The sequence below is a fragment of the Carassius carassius genome, chromosome 8 (genome assembly GCF_963082965.1).
Source record: "Carassius carassius chromosome 8, fCarCar2.1, whole genome shotgun sequence".
NCBI classification, from domain to species: Eukaryota; Metazoa; Chordata; class Actinopteri; order Cypriniformes; family Cyprinidae; genus Carassius; species Carassius carassius.
In genome coordinates this window covers 7,944,389-7,966,842 of record NC_081762.1, presented here as the reverse complement: position 1 = coordinate 7,966,842, position 22,454 = coordinate 7,944,389, and the positions used below count along the sequence as shown (strand labels likewise).

The 22,454-nt window shown below is 37.0% G+C and overlaps 3 protein-coding genes across 5 annotated transcripts; all 3 read right to left on the bottom strand.

Moving 5' to 3' along the window:
* Positions 1 to 194: 194 nt before the first annotated feature.
* Positions 195 to 4,865, bottom strand: LOC132145140 (protein S100-A1-like). Of its 2 annotated transcripts, XM_059555918.1 has the most exons (4): positions 4,813 to 4,865; positions 2,794 to 2,849; positions 2,365 to 2,518; positions 195 to 1,130 (listed from the first exon to the last, which is right to left on the bottom strand). In XM_059555918.1, exons 2-4 carry the CDS (start codon positions 2,814 to 2,816, stop codon positions 930 to 932), a joined length of 378 nt encoding a protein of 125 aa, XP_059411901.1. In that variant the 5' UTR covers positions 2,817 to 2,849; positions 4,813 to 4,865; the 3' UTR covers positions 195 to 929. The 2 variants fall into 2 exon arrangements, with proteins under 2 accessions (XP_059411901.1, XP_059411900.1); XM_059555917.1 differs by lacking the exon at positions 4,813 to 4,865 and having other exon boundaries at positions 2,794 to 3,073.
* A 3,073-nt stretch (positions 4,866 to 7,938) lies between these two features.
* Positions 7,939 to 14,853, bottom strand: s100u (S100 calcium binding protein U). The gene is made up of 3 exons (XM_059555915.1): positions 14,687 to 14,853; positions 8,983 to 9,115; positions 7,939 to 8,461 (listed from the first exon to the last, which is right to left on the bottom strand). Exons 2-3 carry the CDS (start codon positions 9,100 to 9,102, stop codon positions 8,072 to 8,074), a joined length of 510 nt encoding a protein of 169 aa, XP_059411898.1. The 5' UTR covers positions 9,103 to 9,115; positions 14,687 to 14,853; the 3' UTR covers positions 7,939 to 8,071.
* A 1,201-nt stretch (positions 14,854 to 16,054) lies between these two features.
* On the bottom strand, positions 16,055 to 18,132 carry s100a11 (S100 calcium binding protein A11). 2 transcript variants are annotated; one of them, XM_059555205.1, is made up of 3 exons: positions 17,361 to 18,132; positions 17,118 to 17,177; positions 16,055 to 16,336 (listed from the first exon to the last, which is right to left on the bottom strand). In XM_059555205.1, exons 1-3 carry the CDS (start codon positions 17,487 to 17,489, stop codon positions 16,202 to 16,204), a joined length of 324 nt encoding a protein of 107 aa, XP_059411188.1. In that variant the 5' UTR covers positions 17,490 to 18,132; the 3' UTR covers positions 16,055 to 16,201. The 2 variants fall into 2 exon arrangements, with proteins under 2 accessions (XP_059411188.1, XP_059411190.1); XM_059555207.1 differs by lacking the exon at positions 17,118 to 17,177 and having other exon boundaries at positions 17,361 to 17,651.
* Between the last annotated feature and the right edge of the window lie 4,322 nt (positions 18,133 to 22,454).

Genomic DNA, 22,454 nt, shown 5'->3' with positions numbered 1-22,454 from the left:
CAGTAGTCCTATTTAATATTTAATCGATATCTAAAATCTAAATAAATAAAAAAATCCTTGGTGTAGTAAACTAAACTTTTTATACTAATCAGAGAGACAACTAATCATAAAAGAAAACCATTTTTAAACATGATAAATGTTAAATATACTAAAAACAAATAGCATTTACAGTACACTAACTGTCAGACAACGTATGGAGGTCAATTGCACGTTTATTATAATTAAGAACATACATACTGATAATAAAAATATAGGCTAAAAAATAGATGCACAGAAAGAGACAAACCAGGTTTACATCTTCAACACTGAATTATTATAGATTATGGACACTGTTCAGAATGAATGGTAACCATGAAGTAGACGTAATGTTGTCTGCTGTCAACAATAGAGTGTATTAATAATTACATCATCATGAAAGATATAAATATAAATACTTCAACATCTGTATTCAAGTCAAAGTTAAGAATTATTAAAAATGAGCATTCATAACTGTCTATAACTCACCACTTTCTATCAATACAGGCTTTGACATTCATTTAGTAGCCACTTATTGCACTCAAAATACACTTAGCTGCTCTTTCAAAAACATGACATATAGCTGTATATAATGTCTGCGCTCATGAAACAGAAGGCACCCACCCTGAAAGACTGTACTTAAGACCTTCTCATTAACTAGAAAAAAAACAAAAAACATTCAGCGTTAGACAAACCAGCTCCTGGCATTGAACTGGGGAGCGTTTCTGTCAAACCCCCAAGTCAGTTTTACTATGAAAGTATTAACAGCTTGGGTTGAATTATAAAAGAAGAGAAAAGTTGGGTTTATCGGTCCTGATAAAAGAAATGGATGAAACACACTCTCTTGTTCTCAACCATGCAAACTACTAATACTTTGCTCTGTTTTCTCTCTCTGTTTTAGTAGCATGTTCTCATTACTCTTTCTTTTCCTCTGTTGTGGCTGCATCGTCCTTGCTCTCTGGCTTTTTGGGCGGCGGGCTGTCCAGGAAGAAGTCATTGCAGGCCACGGTCAGCGCACCCATGAGGATAATGAACTCTGTGAAGTCCACTTCACCATCATTATTGGAATCCAGGTCATTCATCACTCGTTCCACTGCGTCTTTATCTTGAGCATTCTGTGTGAAGACAAACATTTAAAGATGGAGAGTTAAAACTGTGTATCAATATGTAATAAAATACACTTAAACTCCATGAAGATCCCTAAGCATCCATGGAACCTTTCTACTGCACTAAAGATTCTTCACAGTTGAAAATGGTTCTATACAGTCTTTAAAATAAAGGTTATTTATTGGTATCAATGATTCCATGAAGAATATTTAACATCCATGTAACCTTTCCATTCCACCAGATGTTCTTCAAATAGTTCTTTTAAGAACTGTTCACTGAAAGGTTCTTTGGGAAATCAAAAATGGTTCTTCTATGGTATTTTGGTAAAACCTCATTTTGGAACCTTAATTTTTAAAAGTGTAAGGTTCATAGTGGAAAAGATCATTGAAATATCTTTTTCACTAAGAAAAAAAGTGCTTTGAGGAACCCAAAGATGTTCAAAAATGGCATTTCTGTGAAAACCCAATTTTGGAACCTTTATTTTTAAGAATGTATGCATAAGAGTAAAGTCAATAGTGAGTGTGTAGCTTGCAGAACGCTGGGAATGTTAATGAAAGGGAACGTGTGTGTTCATTTCAGAAGAAAAAGCCAGAGGCTGGATCCACATACAAGATATTTGCATGAGACATAAGTACAGGGTCACTGAATCTGTAAACCCTTATCAAAAGTGATATTTTTGTAACTTTTTGTATTTTAAAGTGCACTTATTATGGATTATGAAATGTCATATTTTGGTTTCGGGAGTCCCCAGCAACAGTTTGACACACATGCAAGGTCAAAAAACACGTTCATTGTCTTATAATATGCATTTCTTTTTACCTTACTTGCTCAATGACTCCTAAATGATTTTTCCAAACTCCTCCTTTGCGTGATGCTAATCTGCGGTGATTGGTCTGATTGGTCTAATTTTCATTACATCCTGCCTGTAATACCTGATAAAGCAGTGTTTGTGAACGCAGTGCTGCTTTGTGGTAAACCGCTAAAAAAAATTGCGCTCTAAAAGCGGCAGTTAGTGGAAAAGAGTGAATTTGCGTTTTCATTCAGGCCAACGAGAAAAGACAAACAAGTGGGCGGGCAATATGCCAATGTGTCGTGTTGACATCAACATGAAACAGCTTGGGATTTGTTTTAAAAATGACTCGTTTCAATGATTCAGAGTCGACTCTTTTCTTTTGAGAGACAATAACCTTTCAGTATCAATATCTTTTTTTTATTGTAATTTTGCAAATGCTTTCTTCTCACCCCAAGATAATTTCCCAGCTCCTCCGTCAGAAGTTCCCTTAGTTCTCCTCGGCTGAGTGTGTATTTATCGCCTTCCTTCCCGGAATACTTATGAAAGGTCTTGATGAGCATCTGCATGGCGCTTTCCAAGTTGGAGCTTGGCTCTTTGGACATGCTGTAAGGTGGTTAAAAAGGTCAAAGGTTAGATACAACAACATGGTGCGCCCCTCGCTAGACCCTGCTGCATGTATGGTCACATGACTAGCATGGGCGGAGCTTTGGCTCAATTAATTCTGGCAGAAACACATGTTTTAGACTATGGGTGAAAACAAAATGTGAAATGTTCTCTCAATCATTTGTTCGAGATAATATCCTTACGATTTGAGGGGTTGATTTGATTTAGAGGAAAATTCTGATTAGGGGTTTGTCACTCAAAAGCAACATTCTTACATATCACACTTTGAGCGTGGCATCCTGGATCTTCTCTCTCTGGGTTCAGCAAGCTACTGCGCATGCAGAAACAGACACAGTCATTGATGAGGCACAACAGAAGATGAGAAAGACTGGAGCATGAACAGAATTTGGCCATGAAAAGAAGCATTGATGGAAGGCTTAACGATTTGCTTCAGTGTTTTTATAGCTGTAATTGGGTTAACCAACATAACATAGTTCATTTTGATGTCAAAGTTTCACAAAGAGGTAATGTTAAACCTCTAAGTATTGTGAAACAACAGGTTTGGCACTTCATGAGAGACATTTCGATGGAATTATAAACTCATTCTCACCCAATGCTTGATTATATAAACTGTCAGCATTACACAACTCTGTGTTTTCTTCGAATGCTCATTAGTTGTATGTGAACGCTTCTCTGCTCACAACTAAATCATCTGTTGCTCATGTAACAGGGGCCGCATCTCTCAAGTGAAAACCACAAGTGAAACATAAAACTGTCAAATTGAAGATAAAACTACGGGCAAGTTCCCAAGGGAACCTTCGTCCAAGTAATCCGAGGCTCTCATGAAGACACACACACACACACACACAATACACACATAAAGTATCTCCATTAGTTAATTTTGAGGACAGAGGCCAAAATTTAGTGGAAAAAACAGTCCTGTAGACTGTATACTCATGAATATTGCAAAATGAAGCAAAAAGGAAAACAGCTGGAGTATAAGACAGTATTAATCAATTATGGGAATTACTCCTTTAGTCAATTAGAAATTTTAAAGTAATGAAATAATGAATTAAATAGTAAAATTCATGTTTGTTGTCCTTTCCATACATTGCTGTACTATAATTAGCAATGTTATTGAATTGCAACTTTGGACAGGGTTACTCTAATGAGGCTTCCGTGCTCAGCTCTTTATTTGAAGTACTACACCATCTAATTTAACTAATTAGTTAACCTAAGAGAGTGCCTAATTAGGAAGCTGAAATAGTGACATGCGGATTTGGAACACAAAACGGGGAACTACAGCTCTCACGTACTAAAAACCATTCTGCATGAAATGGACACTAACTAGAAAGGTCAGTATGGTTTAATGCCCCAAAAAAGGCATTAAAAAGTTCAACTGGAAGCATTTTAAGACAAAGTGGCTATAAGGCAGCAGAAGATAGAAGAACAGCAATAAACTATTTAAATGCAAGACAATTTGAAATATTACGATGAAACATGAAATTATGGCACATTTTTTTGTAGGGCACGAGAAAACAGAAGCACAATCTCATTAGCAGTATCAGAACGGTATAGAATGGACACTGTGACGCGATGGCAATTAAGACAAGAATGGAAATCGAACACCAAGTGACCCAGTGACACTAAGGAAACTGACCGTTCTTTGACATGTAAAGAAGAAGAGATTAATTTATTTACACAAAAATTCTTTCAAATCTAAATCTCATTCAATAACACAGACCCAAAAAATACATTTACATTAATGAAAATCACAGACAAAACCATATATTTAGGATAGGAGTGTAATTCGGTGAATACAGGTAAAGTGGGACACTTTAGGTAAAGTGGGACAGCTTGATCCTGGTCCAAGACTACTTCTAGGAATAAATAAATAACAAATAAACAATAATATATATATATATATATATATATATATATATATATATATATATATATATAATCACAATGGCAAATTGTGTCCCATTTTATCTTAATTCACCCGTTATGTACATGTGAAGGTTTAACAGTCTGTGTGAAATATAAATTATATACTGTACATATGTTTCAATTTGACATAATTTTAACGTTGAACGCTATACACATTCATATAAGTGACATCCATATCCCAGGAGAACTTCACAAAAGTAATGGTAGCACTGACCTATGGACAGATATTCAAATAAAGACTACCAAAAAAGTTATCAGTAGATAATCCAATCCAGAAGAGCATTCATCAGCTTTCTGCTTGGAGAGACAGGAGTCCTTTCTCTCGTCTAAATTGTCTGTCTTACCTGAATGCCTATGGAGAGCTTCCTTTGTCTGTAATGAAGCGCAGGAGATAGTGATAAACAGCCGGACAGCTGAGGAACAAATGAGGAGAGAAAGAGAACCTCTGGGGTTTAAATATCACTCACTCTACCCCCTCCTTTCTCAAGAGCATCTCCCGCATCTTCGGTTTCGGCACCCCTCCTGTACTCTCCTCCTTTAGTTCACCTGCCAATATAAAGGCCATTTGACCCCGTCATGTCAGTTGACTCTACACAAGAAGACTCTACAGGCCAGTGGAGTTTGCATTACAATCCTTTATTGCCGAGTAGATGGAGATGGTCAACTGTACAGCATAGAAAATAAAGACTGTATGTGGTCAGTTGGTTAAATTGAGCTACTACAGCATTCATTTAAAAGATAGAGGTTTTATGTTACCTAAGAAAAGCTGTTAACTTCTGCCATTTAGCTTAATATCAAGCTTGAAAGTCAACAGCAACATGTTCATGCTAGTGGCTTTTCTAATAGGCATCAATACCATTTTCCACATGTGGTTAAAACATGAATGTTAGCCAAACTTAAGAGGTGTTGACACTGTAATGCTAATGTAGTGAGTACAGAGCTGCTAACTACTTCCATTTTTGACTGTCAAAACTTAATTAACATCAAGTTTGAAAGTCAATGCTTGTCGAATATATATCAAAACAACAGTACGCCTATACAAACATCATGTGGTCAACGAATGTTAGCCAAATGTCATGATGTCTGATGATGCTATAATGCTAATATAGTGGGGTCTAGACAGCCAGACACGGCTGTTTACCAAAGTAAACAGAGGTTTTAGATGTCCAGGATATACATGACAGCATGAGCTAAACGAGCGCTTTTTAAGTAGTGTAGGATTTCACACTGATGTAGGCAATATATGTTTGTATAATGTAGCATGTATAATGTATTATGTAAGCTGCTAGATAATCGCTAATTGGTGAAAGTACCTTGTCTCTTCTTCTTGTGTGTTATGGCTTTCATAGACATTTAATGACAAACAGGAACAATTTACATATTTACCGTAGCTGCTATATCAAAATTAATTGAATAATTGATAATTAGTAAAAAATCTATCTAATCTAGCTATATGCATTAAAGAAATGCTAACATGCACTAGTTGTGACCAAATGTGTTTAAAAGAACAAAATATAAGTGAAACTGGTCAGTCCTGCTGTAAATGTGGCCTTTAAGAGACATTTTACAATTGAACAAAGCTATTAAAACACTCCACACACAATAAAAGTAAAAAATACACCTAAATATATGCAGGCAAATATAGTTAAAATAGAGTTTAAGGGAATGAATTCATGTGAATGTAAAGGTCTTTGGGCCTAACTGCCTTATAGTGAACTGATACTGTGGAATGACTTGGGGCTCCTAAGGGGCCAAAAGGGTCCCCTGGTGTGGATTCCATCCCAGAGGCATTTAATTATTAAGTGTCAGCTATCATAAGCACACTAAGGATCTGATATTCCAACTCTGGAGACAAAGCACTAAGATGGACAGCATGTGAAAGTCTAAAAGAAAGACCAGCTAATGTAGAGTGTCAGAGAGAGTTAGATCCAAGTATATGCCATAAAACTGCATTATATAAAAGAAAATTTGTTTATTCTCATGCAAACAAGGCCCAGAAATGTGAACAACAAAGTATGTGGACTGCATTGCGTTCTCATGTGCACCACAAATGCAAGTCCCACATTTAAATGGTCATGCAGTATGTTAAATTCCTGCAGATTGGCATTTCATTAAACAAAAGAGGTGAAAATTTTGCTCTTTTCATGCTTCTGCAACACTTGAAAATACATAGTACATTTACGACTAGCACCGGAGTCGATTAAGTAACCCTGTCCTTAGGAGGTGGCACAAACGAAAAGTAAACATAATGGACACTTAAAAATGGTGTCTTTTTCAACATTTATGCTATAAAAATGGTGTCTGTTCTTCATTCATTGATGTTTTGTAGAGATATTGGAGGGGACACAGTGGTTGCAGTACCCTTACAACAAATCTGGCTCAAACAAAAGGACATAGTGATTAGTTATTGCACCTCTTTGGCCATTTGTCACATTTGCGGCTATTGCCAATTTCTCAAACACTATTAGTACATAATAAATCACAGGTATGAATTGATGTGAATACTAACAGAAATAAGTATTATAGTTTTTTTTTACTTTGCTAGGACCCATTTCTCAACAGGTCACTTTTTCTTCACATTGTAAAAACTGCAGACAATTTTCCACTGCTTTGCCACAAAATGCATTTAATGACTTAACAGCTCTCAATTTACATTAACTATTTTCTCACGCAAAACAACCACCACCAAAATTCAATGTACCTAAAGGTCAATTTGCACATTTACATACTTTTGAAAAAACTTTTCAACTTGAGTTCAAACCTTGATACACTTCTGGAGTAATATTGCTGTATATTTAAATATATGCCAAATCTAAAAAATGAGATACTATCAAAACAATAAGGTAGCCTAGCTAAACACCTAAACGGGTGTTAAGTCTTTCATTTTATTCATCTATAAAACTTATGTTATACTGTAATGTTAACATGAACCATGCTACCTGTACAGTGTGAAACGAGACAGTAATTAGCGAACGCGTGCTTCGTATTATTGTGCTCTGGAAATGACGTGCGTTATATGCATACAGTCTACGATTACATGTTGTTTCAATGATTTATGGGAAACTGTCAAATGGTGACAGAAAACCCGTAAATCGGAGTGAAGAAGTAACGGTTTTATTTTTACTTTTATATTCCGCTGAAAGTCCATTAAGGAAATGTACAGTCTGCAATACGAGGATGCCTATACCATAGCCGAAGTGTCAACAGGTCTGTCACCGCAAATAAGAACGCTTACAGAATGATTCAGGGTTAACTATTTCATGTGTGAAAAGCCCTAAAGCGTGTTTGTTGGGCCACAACCTTAACTAGTGTTTTGTTGTTTTTTAATTGCATTTTGGATGTGAAATTTACGGAAGTGCCAAGCTGAAAGTTGAGAACAGTGTGAAGAGTTTTGAAAAGTATTGAGAAATGTGTCCTAGCCATTGTAAAAAAAACAACAACAAAAAAACTAATGAGAGGGCTTAAGGCTCTTTGTAGTTAAACAATGTGTAGTGTATTGGCCAGATTCCATATACAGCCTATGTATTAAAATATCACAATAATGGAAATGAACAAAACAAACAGAAGCATTGGAGATGTGACAATCTCCACTTCCTTGAGCTCCTATGATGCTTCCTCTGTTTTATTTTTCTCTTCAGCTTTATTCTCTTCAACTTTCGCCCCTTCCTGTTCCTCATCGGTTTTTTTCTCTTCCTCTGGCTTCTGCTCTTTGGCCGCTGCCTTCTCGGTCACTGGCTTGTCTTCTTTCTCCACCTCCTTTGCCGCCTGTGGCTCTGCCTTCGGGGGCTCTGCCTGTGCATTCGCTGCTGCCTCGGCCTGCGTCTCCTGGGTTGAACTCTCTGGTTGCGTTTCTTTTTCCAAAGAACGCTGTTCGCTGAGAGACTGCGCCAGATAGCCAATCAGATGCATATACTCCTGGAAGCTGACCTTCCCATCCTCATTGTTGTCAAGCTGTTGACGCATGTTTTTTACAGCCTCATTGTCCTCTGTGCCCTAAACACAAAGTTCCTCAAATGTTAATCAGTGGTTTTTGCTCATGAATAACCTGCCATCACAATGTCAAGGTGTTTTTACATGTTTTTTTTATCAGCTGTTTAAATATATAAATCTATAGCAAGTTTACAGACCCGCTTATGGTCTGCCAGGCAAAAGTATTGTTTTGAACATTAATTACGCACTTCTCCACAAGAAACTGCACGATTTTAGTTATCATTCATGTCAGCAGCCCAAACATTGTGAGATGAACGAGCACCACTAAAAGTTTGTGGCACCGGAGCAAATAACACAGCAGCATTCTTCATGGTAAATGACTATTTGGACACAAGTTTGTGGTTTTTGCTCCACTCATCAAAGTCCAGATAATAAGGAACTACTCGAAAAAGAAATAGACCAGGGCTATCCGTTAGCCATGGAAAAAACGAGTGTACTGAAAGATCTCTGACGAATATGGTAACTGAATGATGAATGAATATCAAATAAAGTGTTGCTAGATTTAACAAAAGGCAGCTTCTAACCGTCAGAATGTTTTTTAGCTGGCTCTTCACGAGGCTCTGGAACTCCTTCCCTCCGAGGTTTTCCTTGCCCTTGGATGACTTCAGGAACACACTCACCACGGTTTTAATTGCTGCCTCCATCTTTGCTTTCGCTCTACAAGAATATGAAAAAAAGGAACATTTACTATCCAACTGACATTTGGGTTGCACGGATATTAAAATTACAGCTGATGGATGATAAATTACCAATACTAAAATTCTACACTTTTTAGTTGAAATAAATGATAGATAAAGCCTAAATCATTTCAAAGGCTACAAGTAAATCAAGGCATCACAACATTATAATACACATCATGGAAAATATTATATTTTCTCAAATTTACACTAGCATTCAAATTGTCAGTAGGATTTTTATTATTTTTGAAAGAAATCTCTTACGCTCACCAAGGCGTGGTATTTTATCAAAATACTGCAAATATAATAAGAATTTAAAATGTATTTATTTCTAAAAGTAATTTAATCTTAAGGCTTATTTTTTGTAGCAGTCAATACTCCTTTACAGTCTTCAGTGTCACATAATCATTTTGAAATCATAATAATATGTTGGTTTGGTGCTTACAAAATATTATAAATGTCCTTGGCTAATACTTTTATTCACTGCTGAACGAAAGTATGCATTTCTTTTAAAAATCAAATCTTACTGAGCCAAAACTTTTAAACGTTAGTGTACAATTGACGGTTATGAAAATATTTGGTTTTACAGAGTAAAAGTAAATGAGCTTTGACAACAGTACATTGTAAAAAAAAAAAAAAAAAAAAAAACAAAGGGTAAAAATACCCGTTAAATGGTTAACAGTATCTTACCCTTCTATATATGATGGACATTACATGTAGCTAATTTTACAGTAGTATAGCATTGTTGGAAGTGAAAAGGAACATATAATTTGCAGTGAATAACTGTAAACTGGCAATCAGTTTTGTACTTTAAGGTTGTATGTGTCACATTACACTCGGGAAGGAGTGAGTAGAAGCTGGAGAATTCTTCAGAAACATAGAATTGAATCAGTAACGGTCTTATACACGCACTAAATGACATCTACAATATTAAACCTTCAGACATTCAACAGCAGACAGAGAACTACAAACTAAGAACACTTTAATTAAACAGACACTGATGGGACACGGCTGGAACCAAATTAACTAAATGGGGAACACCTGGAACTAATGGAACTGAGGACAGGAACAGGAAACATGACCAAATAAGGAAAACAGGAACTAAGACCGGGGTAAAACAAGCAAATTTAAATCTAATGTTGTTAAATTAATGTTTATTGCATTATCTCAGTTTCATATGTGTTAACGTAATGGTGTTTAGTGTTTTTGTGAACGACACTGTACAGCTTCTATAAGTTAATATTTAAAAGCTACTTGTGATGGGCTTTGGTTCATCATGTGGCTTTCATCTCTACTGCTTTTGGTGGTTATCGGTGTATTACAAAAGTACAAAACAGGTCTCAGTACTTCAACAGGTTGGTATATTAACATTTTATTAGTTAATTATGGTATTTAAATGTATTTAATTATGGTATTTAAATGTAATTTAAGTTAAATTAAGTTAAAACCTAAAATGTTGTTACTGTATTTTTTATGGTCAAATTCTGGCAATCACAACTGACTTTTTTTACCGTGAATTTAAATAATTTCTTTACAGTGTAATCTAAATGAAAATCAGTCAGTCATTGCATGAATAAATAAATCCCTTTCATTTGGTTTTTCATTTGCTAGGGTGAAAATCAAAAGTCTGATTTAAGTTTAATTCTTTAACCCTAACCCTAAGATGACGTGGGATGATTAGAAGCTTGGTGACAGTTCTTCATAAAGGTTAGGTCCAACACTCTGTACAGTAGCTGAAAGTCTACTAGAGTGTGGAGAATGGAAATCTTGGGGGTTAGAACTGACAGTCAATTGCAGATAAGACAAGAGAGAAGAAAGAGGCAAGTCGCCAGTGGCTGTCCTGATCTTTGATAGGTCATCTGATCTACTGATGACCAAACCACACAGCAGCTTCATGTTTCTCAAGGGATTACCAACAGCTCAAACATCCCTTCTTTCCTCACTCGCTGTTTTTTTAGTTCTGTAGGCTAGTTTGTCCCTCTTGCTCTTCACACTTCTTTCAATGTAAAGAATTCAGTCCCTTTCCCTTTTCTTTCTTGACCAGCATTGCTTCTCCTTTGTGACATATAAGATTTTTTGATGAGGTGCGAAAGGTCATCACTCAGCTATGTTCGGCATAAAGATTAGATTTTATTAGGAGAAAAAAGGGATCATTTCCAAAAACGCAGTGGCGTCAAGACATCATTTGCAGTGTTTTTACTGATAACTAAAACTATTAAACATCTATTTTTAAAATTAACATATATATATATATATATATATATATATATATATATATATATATATATATATATATATATATATATATATAAATAAATAAATATATAAAACTTTTTTTAAACATTTCTTGACAACTAACTGAAATAAATGTAAGCAGTAATATTACTACAAACCAATGTCGATTTTTTTTCTTTAAAGAAAAGTAAAATGAAAACAGTAAATATTAAAATAAATATTAACAAACCAAATAATTAATAAATACTATATTAATAAATATTTGATAAAAAAAAAAAAAAAAAAAAACTAAATCAAATAAATACGTTGGTAAAAGTCAAATTAAAATAGTTCTAGAAATAAAAATATAAAATGTTTATTAAAACTGAAAATATGAAAATAAAAGCTAATTCAAAATATTAATAAATACTATAAAACATAGGTAGGTATTTAACTACCTAAAAAAAAGCCAAACATATAAAATTATCCAGTTATATAACAGCAGAATGGATTCAAGGAACCAGTGTTTTCTAGATTGCATTTAACAAAAGGTACATTTCATTGATAAAATCTTGAACAACAGACAGAGACACAAACTCTGAGGGTTTGTCATCCTTTGAATTCCAATCATTGCTCTTTACGAAAGTCATTCAAACTTAACCAGAAATTTACGGCTTGCTAGTTAGATGAGGACTGGAAACTTATAATTTGCATAGCTGTACAAACAAAAACGTACAAAAAAGAGTGACATCCAGCGGTCAGCAAAAGAGCCCTTTAAGCTGTTATCGCTGGTCAAAATCTGTGTAGGTGTGTTTGTCATCCGAGACGGTGTCTGATGCCGCTATATTAGCTGACGTAAATACACAGAGTTTCCTCTTATCAGCAGTAATAACCACATCGACAGGTAGAAGCAATTAAGAAACATGACCATTAGCCTAATTTAATGAGAAAGAGAAGGAGATACAGAGATGACGCAGTACGCATATTAAAGTTTCAGGTTTCATAGGGTGCTTGAAAGTGAGAAGGAGTCTTTTACACTATACGTCAGGTGGAATGGTGCAGGAAATAGTTTTCTACTTCCTTTGCACACGTCACAATGCAGCAATAAGCTATATTATGCTTACTATAGGCCGCTGAATATGAACGCTACGTCCTCGCACACCATCTTCATTTGGGTAAACAATGACTGTGTCTCAAAATCTAGCAGACTGCCTTTCTATCTAGACCTCATTTTTGGGCATCAGAAGTGAAGGGGGGTTTTGCAGCGATGCCATAGAACCATTTTTGGGTTCTTCTAAGAATCTTTAAGTGAACAATTGTTTTTCTTAGCATGAAAAACATTTCAATCAGTTGAAGAACCTTTTTTCCATTATAAAGAACCTTCTGAATGCAAAGTTTCCATGGATGTTCATGACGGAACCGTAGATGACATTAATGAACCTTTGTTTTTAGGATTCCCCAAAATGCTGTACATATATGCCTTAATATGGTTTTTAACTAGAACGACTGCTGTTTGAAACCAATTTTGAAAAGCTACAAAAGCATCTAATGCTATAAAGAAAAGAAAAAACATGAAAAATATTATTTTTAAACATAAAAAAAAATCTGGTTCTCACATACTTTAACTAAAGATAAAATGTAAACCATGTAAAAAAATGTGTAAACACAGTCGTAACCTTTAGGTCACTGATTTGACCCTTAAAATTGAATTTTGTTGGTGTAACCTAAACAAATAATATTTCAAGCTAGTAAAGATGCTTGAAACAAGTCATAAAAAGATTGACCTAGTTTCAAAATATACATGATACAAGTAAAAACTTAGTGAGCTGCCTACCTAGACAGCATTATCATAAAAATATTTATTTTAAGGCTTATAGACTCACAGTTTACTGCACCAGCACCTGTGTACACAGAAAGTAACATCCTAACTGAAAGGGATAGTCCATGTAGGCGGCACAATACTGTATGGTTTGAGACACAGCCCCTACTTTACAGTCCAGATAAAGTCAGCCCTTATCCACAGTACAAACTATGTCTACATGCACCCTAGATCAAAGGGCCGCTCTCTGTTGAAGTCAATGCTGTGTTGTTGTCCCAAGTCTTACACACCTTGTCTCCACAATCATATTTCTAGTGACTATAGGCACCGTCGTTCATTGATCTGGTTGGCTCTTTCAACCCTGGGTCTCAACCCTATCCAGTGCCAGTCATTAAGTCATATGAATTATTGACATCTTTGGCCCCTGACCTGGCAATTCCACGCTTGCTACCCTAGACAGTCTCGAGCTTTAACCCAAAACTCCCTCAGACAGACAGCACGTGGATGGGTTAATAATAAGTAATGAAGAGGGATCTTCCATTACTTGAATGACTATTCAAAACAGACATGACCTTGTTCTGTTCATGGGCGAAATTAATAAATAAATCCGTGCAAACAAGCTAAGAAAAAGGAAAAGGGGACAGAGACGTGTAGTTTAACAGCGTGCGCCTTACCGTTTCTCTCAATGCGCAAAAGAGATTGAAAGGTTTGCGTTTCCAAACTGGCGAACATGATACGCGCGCGCTCTATCGCATACCAGCCGCTCGCGTGCGCCATTAAAAATTCACACAGGAACAACTTTTCCAGTGGATAAAAACTCGTGGGGAACAATGTCGAAGTAGTTCTTATTTCTTCACCCTGAAAACACGCGTGGATAAAACACCCTTTTTGTTGAACGCTTTTTTTTCTGGCAAGTACAGCTACTGACTTGGACTTGATTTGCTGTTGGCACAGGAGACTCAAAATTTAATAATCTACAAGCATCTACACTTCATTTTAAATTATGAATATAATAATAAATATATTTTTTTTTAATAAAATAAAAATAATAAAAATTAATCATTTTTATTCTAGTAGGTTTTTTTATTTATAGCCTATTTGTTTTTATATTTGACATTTTTAAATATTTAAAATAACGTCAACACAGTAATCTTAAAAGATTATAATTTAAGATACATTTAAAAATGTCAATGCTATTCAACAGAATCGCCCACATAAGTTTTCCATCAACGACACTGTAATTGTTCCCGCTTGCTCTCCTAGTAAACCGTCCCCAATAACAACGCGTCAAACCACATTAGTTACGTTATATTTACCAGTATATAGTTCTGTATATTCATAAAAAAAGACGCATTAACTGTGCGAAAACGAGAGCGGTCCGGATTCCTCTGGGAGATCGAAGGGTGTTCCTAAAACGTGGCGTTGACACTCTACGAAAACTCTTACATGTTCAAAACTACAAAGTTTTGTGTTTAAATAGGCCTACAAGGTGTAAGAAGCGTGTTTTAAAGCACTTACCCTAAAATGGGGACAGCACGGATTGAGTTCGCAGTAGCTAAAGTTAAACCTACTTTTTCCTTTCCCCTTTCTTCCCTACCTCAAAAGAAGAAGAAAAAAAAAACTTGTAAGACTCGAACCGCTACCGAGTCGCTTCCGTGATTTTTTTTTTTTTTTCGTTAACGTTTTTTTGCCCCTGACTATGACAAATGAAAGGGTGTGTACCTGGAGGAGGGGAACTAGGGGACGAACTTATTTGGCTACTTTAAACAGGACATTTGTGTTTTGACATGATTAAAAATACGTTATTTCTAATGTTTTCTACTGCTGTGAAAATCAACTGTTTGATTTCTAGTAGTTTCACACCAGAGAAAACCCACTGGGAATCATTGTAGTGGACGGTGAGTTTGTATGGGGCTTTAGTGGGAAGTACGAAAACTTTAACCCTTAAAATGAATTCCACGAGGCAAATAGTAGCCCCTCGTAAATTAAAAAAGTACAATTCTGACACTGGTACGCACTGAACATGTAATATTGAGTCAGTGCTTTATTTATTTTATGCCCCAGGAATGCATTTTGTCAGAATTCTTGCTAATAGGAATGCATTGAGATAAATCTTCAGACTGGCCTCAGGGGAGACCTATAGGCTAATGAATCATAACCCAGAGCCTGTGCTTTATTATGATTATCTGTGTTTTCAAGAGGCACCGCCTAATGTAAAGTGGCTTGTATTGACTGTTGTCACTTTGTGTTGACTATGGTCATGCCTCACAGCTCTGATTATGCTACAAAGTTGACCTATGACTTGATCTTAAATATATTTTTGTTTTTGTTAAAACTCTTTTTGTAGACAGGAACTGTGAGCGGTTGAGCAAGGTTTAAACTCTCAGACCCCTGCTGCCACCTCATCAAACCAGTATGATGGTTTAAAATGAAAATCTCAATGCATCTTTTCAGGTGATTTAACATCGACAACTAATGTTCTTCAGGCAATTCAAAATTCTTCTGAATTTTGGTCTTCGGTTTAATATATTTGCACTTTTGCAAGTAAGATCTAAATCTCCTTTATTATCCAAAAGAGACCAACTCCCATCCTCCAAGCCACACCTGTAAGCAAGGCAACTGGCGGCACCTACTTTATATTGTGTGGGAGATTGAATATGTCAATAAGGATGTCTCGTAACTGACTGCTGTCTGGAGCTAAAATTGTTAAGATCTAAAACTAAGACGCTGTTGCAATCGGATAGTCGATGGCCTCAGGGGTGGTGTTGGTTACCATAAAATGATGCTATTAAATCAGATGCGTTATATTGTCTACACAAAAGAATGGGAGAGATTGGGGAGGGCGTATAGAGAATCTTATACAACATGCTCAATAAAGAGGCAAGGTTACCTAAAGAATAAAACAACTCTTTCTTTTATTTGCATTCACCTGCTTTGGACAATCATTAACTGTGGAATGTTATAATCACATAAGAAAGTCACAAGGTAAAATTAAAGTGATTTTCTTCAAGTTGACTAATACTTCAGGTTTCTTTATTGGCTAAAGCCGCCATGTTGGTTCGCCACGCTGCCAATCAGCTTCCAGAACTCCAGGAACGTCAGCTCTCCGTCGTTATTCTCGTCCAATGACTTCATGAGCTGATCAATGGTGGCTGGGTCAGAGGCATTCTGTGGGAGAAGACAAGATGGACAGGCATTTATACGCACTTGCAATGATAACATCTCTATCTAGTGGTTGTCAGTGGTACTGCGCATTCTTTTCTGCTGACCTATTGGTTTAGGGGGAGTTCCTGTTCTGGAACGGCAAACAGAAAATGCTCTGATGTGGCATTTTTCTATTGTATCCAGCTTTAGTGATCTGGTTTGGATGTAAACATCCTGAAAGGAGCCAGTTTGTTTTCACACTCACTAGCAGTATAAGGTCCATTTCTGACTTGAGAGTTTTAGCATAGGAAGGATTTGTGTAAAGTCTTTCACAAAAAAAAAGAAAAAATCAAACACGTGACTCAAAAGGAATTCTTTAGAGGACTGGGATGTGGTTAACTAATAACTCACACCAGACCTCCGAAATGGTGCTATTATCCTTTTGGATTCATTCTATGCAGAAAACAGAATAGCCTACTAAACAAACACTGTAAATAAAGGCCTTTTTTATTTTTATTAATAGGCCACAGATGTAAAACAAATGTAAAATAATTCTATAAAATAATTCTTTAGTAAAATTCAGCATTCTTATTTATTTTTGGTTCATTTTTCTCAGAACGCATACTAATTTAAGCACTGGAATGAAGACTATTGTCTTAAATTTCAGTTTCTAAATATTGTGATTAAAGGTCACTGATAAAAAATAAATAAAAGAAAAAATATTCTACAGTAAATTCTATAATAAGGTTTAGCATGCTGTAGAAGATAACTAATTATAGTATCTGTAAGCGGTTCTTTGCAGCACCTGAGAGTCAGCAGACACGCCTCTTCTTATTAAGAACCATTTTGAGTTGGTTTTAAGGTTCTGTGGAGATTTTAAAAAAAAGTTCTTAACATTACATTAATATTCCTTATCCTTCAATTCAGATGATTTTCTAAACAACTAAATTGGTTCTAAATGGACCTTTATATTTTAGTATGTAGACCTGTATTGTGGAATATAGATAAGAAGTGGATAAACCATACTGCAATAACTCAAAAAGCTTGCCTTTACAAAGTTTGGTAGCTGGGAAGTGACCAGGCTCTGAAACTCTTCTTTGCTCAGAGTGTTCGCAGAGCCATCTTTCGCAGCGTAAGTCTTGAACTGGGAGACGAGCACGTTTATGGCAGATTCCATGATTTCTGGAGTGGGATAGTTAAGTGTCTAGAAAACAAAAAAGTAATTGACAGGTTAGTCTTTTTAGTAGTTAAATATCCATTTTGGGGTATAAATGTATTTCACTCAGAAATTAAGATTCTGAACCATTCCCTTATAACCATCATGCTCCAAATCTATTTAACAGAATGTCTAAGCTTATTTTTCCATATACAGTGAAAGTGGATGAGGACCAAGAACACATGTGATCACCATTTACTGTCATTGTATGAAAAAAAAAAATGAAAAAAGTGGATGCTCTGGTAATTTTTTGTTAGATGCCAAAAAGATGAACAAAAGGGTAAGTAAATAATGACAGAATATTCATTTTTGGCTGAACCACCAGTTAAAGGGCAAAAAGGAACATCCAATGCAAACCAAAAATAAGATTCAATAGAAAACAGAATAATATCATGTGCTTACCTGAGTCAATGAATTACGTTTTTGACTGGAGTGGTGTGTAAATGACCACATCTCACCTTATATTCTCTTCATCCGATGGTCAAACTCAGCGGAAAACCAAAATCACGCCCACTGCTCTATTTCACAAGTCAGGATGTTCTTATCTCCTACTTCAATGTTTCCATAACAAAGTAGTTTAGGCTCACACGCACACATATGCACATACAGCATTTATAGTACATAAACCCGCATCGTGGTTTTCAGTACTAAGAAAGTGTACTATTTATATTTGTTTGTGATTATTTCAAAGCGTGACCTAACACATGAAGGTGGATTAATCTACACCTATCAGGTTTCCTAAATATCATCAATTCAAACATAGGTCATCAGGAAAACTTCATCTGATAATGCTGTCATTATGCTGATAATGCTGGCTTGAGAACGGTGCGGCATTACTCCGCATCAACTGACATGCTGGAACAAATACAAAGATGTCACTAATATTTCTCTTGCAGATCAGTTTTAGAGGACTGAATGAGCTTTTATATAGTATATGAAACAAAAATTGTCAAGGTATTGATTAAATGAGACTTAGACATCCTCAAGGAATCGCCCATTTCTAATGTGACTGTTGTAAAATAAATCTCAATAAAGTCATTCTCATGGCAATGGTACATCATTTTAATAATCACCAAAAGAAAAAAATCATATTGATACATTGTGACATTTGGTCTTGTATAACCTTTCTTTTGAAATTGAAATTAAATTGTCTTTTATATTAAATATCATTGTTCCATATTATAACTTCAACTATGAATTCCATTAAATAACTTTTTTCTTAGTTACAAATTAGACAAGAAAAGGGCTCAATTCAATAGTTTTCATCCCTAAAGAGTGCAACAAAACAATAGCACAGCTGTAATCAAATGATATTGATGATTCACCACAATGGCTGTTTTCCTTAAATAGAAAGAGGATATAAATAAATGTCCACATCACCACAGTACAAACAAAATAATTACTGAAACTTTCTCTATTTTCAATCAATGTAGTTTTGAGTTGGTTTCAGTAAAGGCATTCTGTGCTCACTAATAAAGGCACATGAGCAAACATCAAATTCCTAGAGGCCAAAAAATATATATATTTTCAAAGATTTAACTTTTTTTGTACTTTACATTAAGTGTGAGCAAATTTGAGTTGGGGTAGAAACCGAACGTTCACAATGACCACTAAAACCTCAGGTGAAAACAAAACTTTAAGGGGTCATATGCTGCTGCCAAACATTATGTTGTGTATTTGGTGTAATGAAATGTGTTTATGTGGTACAAGGTTAAAAAAAAAAAAAAACATTTTCCACATACTGTTCATTATTGTTTCTCCTCTATGCCCCGCCTTCAGAAACGTGTAAATTTTCGTAAGGCCCATCTCTCTGAAAAGCGAGGTGTGCTGTGATTGGCCAGCTATCAAGCACGTTTTGATTGGCTGAATGCCAATAGCCATGGTCTAGAGTGAGCCACGGCCGGCTTGAGTGAGCAGAGGCCAGAAGCCTAGAGTGAGCCGTGGCCGGAAGTGTAGAGTGAGCAGAGTGAGCTGAAGCCGGAAGCCTAGAGTGAGCTGCGGTCTGGAGTGAGCTGAGGCTGGAAGCCTAGAGTGAGCTGCAGTCTAGAGTGAGCTGCGGTGTAGAGTGAGCAGTCTAGAGTGAGCTGCGGTCCAGAGTGAGCCAAGGCCGGAAGCATAGAGTGAGCCGAGGTCTAGAGTGAGCTGAGGCCAGAAGCATAGAGTGAGCCGAGGTCTAGAGTGAGCCGAGGTCTAGAATAAGCCGCGGTCTAAAGTGAGCCACGGCTGACTTGAGTGAGCAGAAGCAGGCGGCTTGAGAATGGTGCGGCAGGCGGATTCTACAAAGGAGCGTACCTTGGTCTTACAGCAACCACGTGACGACCCTGGGCTGGACTTCACTTCATCCACGGTGAAAGCCGATTCAGCGATCCACAGAGCAAAGTTGATGTATTTCCTCACCGACCAGCACCGATCAGTCCAGACATGACGAAGCGGATATCATCCTCTTTTGGAAGGCCAAACAAAGTAGTTTCGATTTCACAGTGAAACACACAGCATCCATACAACAACAATACTACCACGAGAATAAAAGGTACATCTTCTTTCTTTGCATGAACACCTGGGTGGCGATACGCAAATCTTCCCACATACTGATGCAGAGTTGTGGGGGCATGTACAGTCTATGTTTAGAACGAGCCTTTTGGAGGGGGAATTACATAAATATTAGTTTTCAAAAAGTTTGCTGCTAAACTGCTTTTAGATCTTCGTTTCAGTTGTTTCTGTGATGTGCGGAAATATAATTACAAGCACTTTATACGTTTCAAAGGCTTTTATCGACAATTACATGACATTTATGCAAAGAGTCAGTATTTGCAGTGTTGGCACTTCTTTTTCAGGACCTCTGCAATTCGACTGGGCATGCTCTCAATCAACTTCTGGGCCAAATCCTGACTGATAGCAACCCATTCTTTCATAATCACTTCTTGGAGTTTGTCAGAATTAGTGGGTTTTTGTTTGTCCACCCGCCTCTTGAGGATTGACCACAAGTTCTCAATGGGATTAAGATCTGGGGAGTTTCCAGGCCATGGACCCAAAATTTCAACATTCTGGTCCCCGAGCCACTTAGTTATCACTTTTGCCTTATGGCACGGTGCTCAAGCCTGCTGGAAAATGCATTGTTCTTCACCAAACTGTTGTTGGATTGTTGGAAGAAGTTGCTGTTGGAGGGTGTTTTGGTACCATTCTTTATTCATGGCTGTGTTTTTGGGCAGAATTGTGAGTGAGCCCATTCCCTTGGATGAGAAGCAACCCCACACATGAATGGTGTCAGGATGCTTTACTGTTGGCATGACACAGGACTGATGGTAGCGCTCACCTTTTCTTCTCTGGACAAGCCTTTTTCCAGAGGCCCCAAACAATCGGAAAGGGGCTTCATTGGAGAATATGACTTTGCCCCAGTCCTCAGCAGTCCATTCACTATACTTTCTGCAGAAGATCAATCTGTCCCTGATGGTTTTTTTGGAGAGAAGTGGCTTCTTTGCTGCCCTTCTTGACACCAGGCCATCTTCCAAAAGTCTTGGCCTCACTGTGCATGCAGATGCGCTCACACCTGCCTGCTGCCATTCCTGAGCAAGCTCTGCACTGGTGGCACTCCGATCCCGCAGCTGAATCCTCTTTAGGAGACGATCCTGGTGCTTGCTGGACTTTCTTGGACGCCCTGAAGCCTTCTTTACAAGAATTGAACCTCTTTCCTTGAAGTTCTTGATGATCCTATAAATTGTTGATTTAGGTGCAATCTTAGTAGCCACAATATCCTTGCCTGTGAAGCCATTATTATGCAATGCAATGATGGCTGCACGCGTTTCTTTGCAGGTCACCATGGTTAACAATGGAAGAACAATGATTTCAAGCATCACCCTCCTTTTAATATGTCAAGTTTGCCATTCTAACCCAATCAGCCTGACATCTGATCTCCAGCCTTGTGCTCGTCAACATTCTCACCTGAGTTAACAAGATGATTACTGAAATGATCTCAGCAGGTCCTTTAATGACAGCAATGAAATGCAGTGGAAAGGTTTTTTTGGGATTAAGTTAATTTTCATGGCAAAGAAGGACTATGCAATTCATCTGATCACTCTTCAGAACATTCTGGAGTATATGCAAATTGCTATTATAAAAACTTAAGCAGCAACTTTTCCAATTTCCAATATTTATGTAATTCTCAAAACTTTTGGCCACGACTGTAGAGTGAGCCGAGGCCGAAAGTCTAGAGTGAGCCACGGTCTAGAGCAGGGGTGCCCAACCCTGCTCCTGGCGATCCACTGTCCTGCAAAGTTTAGCTCCAATCCTAATAAAACACACCTGAAGCAACTAATTAAGGTCTTCAGGCTCACTTAAAAATTATAGGCAGGTGTGTTTGATTAGGGTTGGAGCCAAAATTTGCAGGACAGTCGATCGCCAGGAGCAGGGTTGGGCACCCCTGGTCTAGAGTGAACCTCGGTCTAGAGTGAGCCGAGGCTGGAAGCCTAGAGTGAGCTGTGGTCTAGACTGAGCCACGGTCTAGAGTGAGCTGAGGCCGGAAACCTAGAGTGAGCTGTGGTCTAGAGTGAGCCACGGTCTAGAATGAGTCGTGTTCTAGAGTGAGCCGAGGCCGGAAGCCTAGAGTTAGCTGCGGTCTAGAGTGAGCTGAGGCCGGATGCCTAGAGTGAGCCGCGGTCTAGAGTGAGCCGAGGCCAGAAATCTAGAGTGAGCTGCGGTCTAGAATAAGCCGCGGTCTAAAGTGAGCCACCGTCTAGAGCAGTGGTTCCCAAACTTTTCCATTCCACGACCCACCTAGACAAGTGTAATATATTTCACGACCCACCAAAATATTAAAAAAAAAAAAAAAACAACGAGTGAAATTACTTTAAACCTAATCTTACTTAAAATTTTTATGACAGAAATTAAGTATTTAAGAAAAATAACCATTTTATTTTAGAGTACAACTGA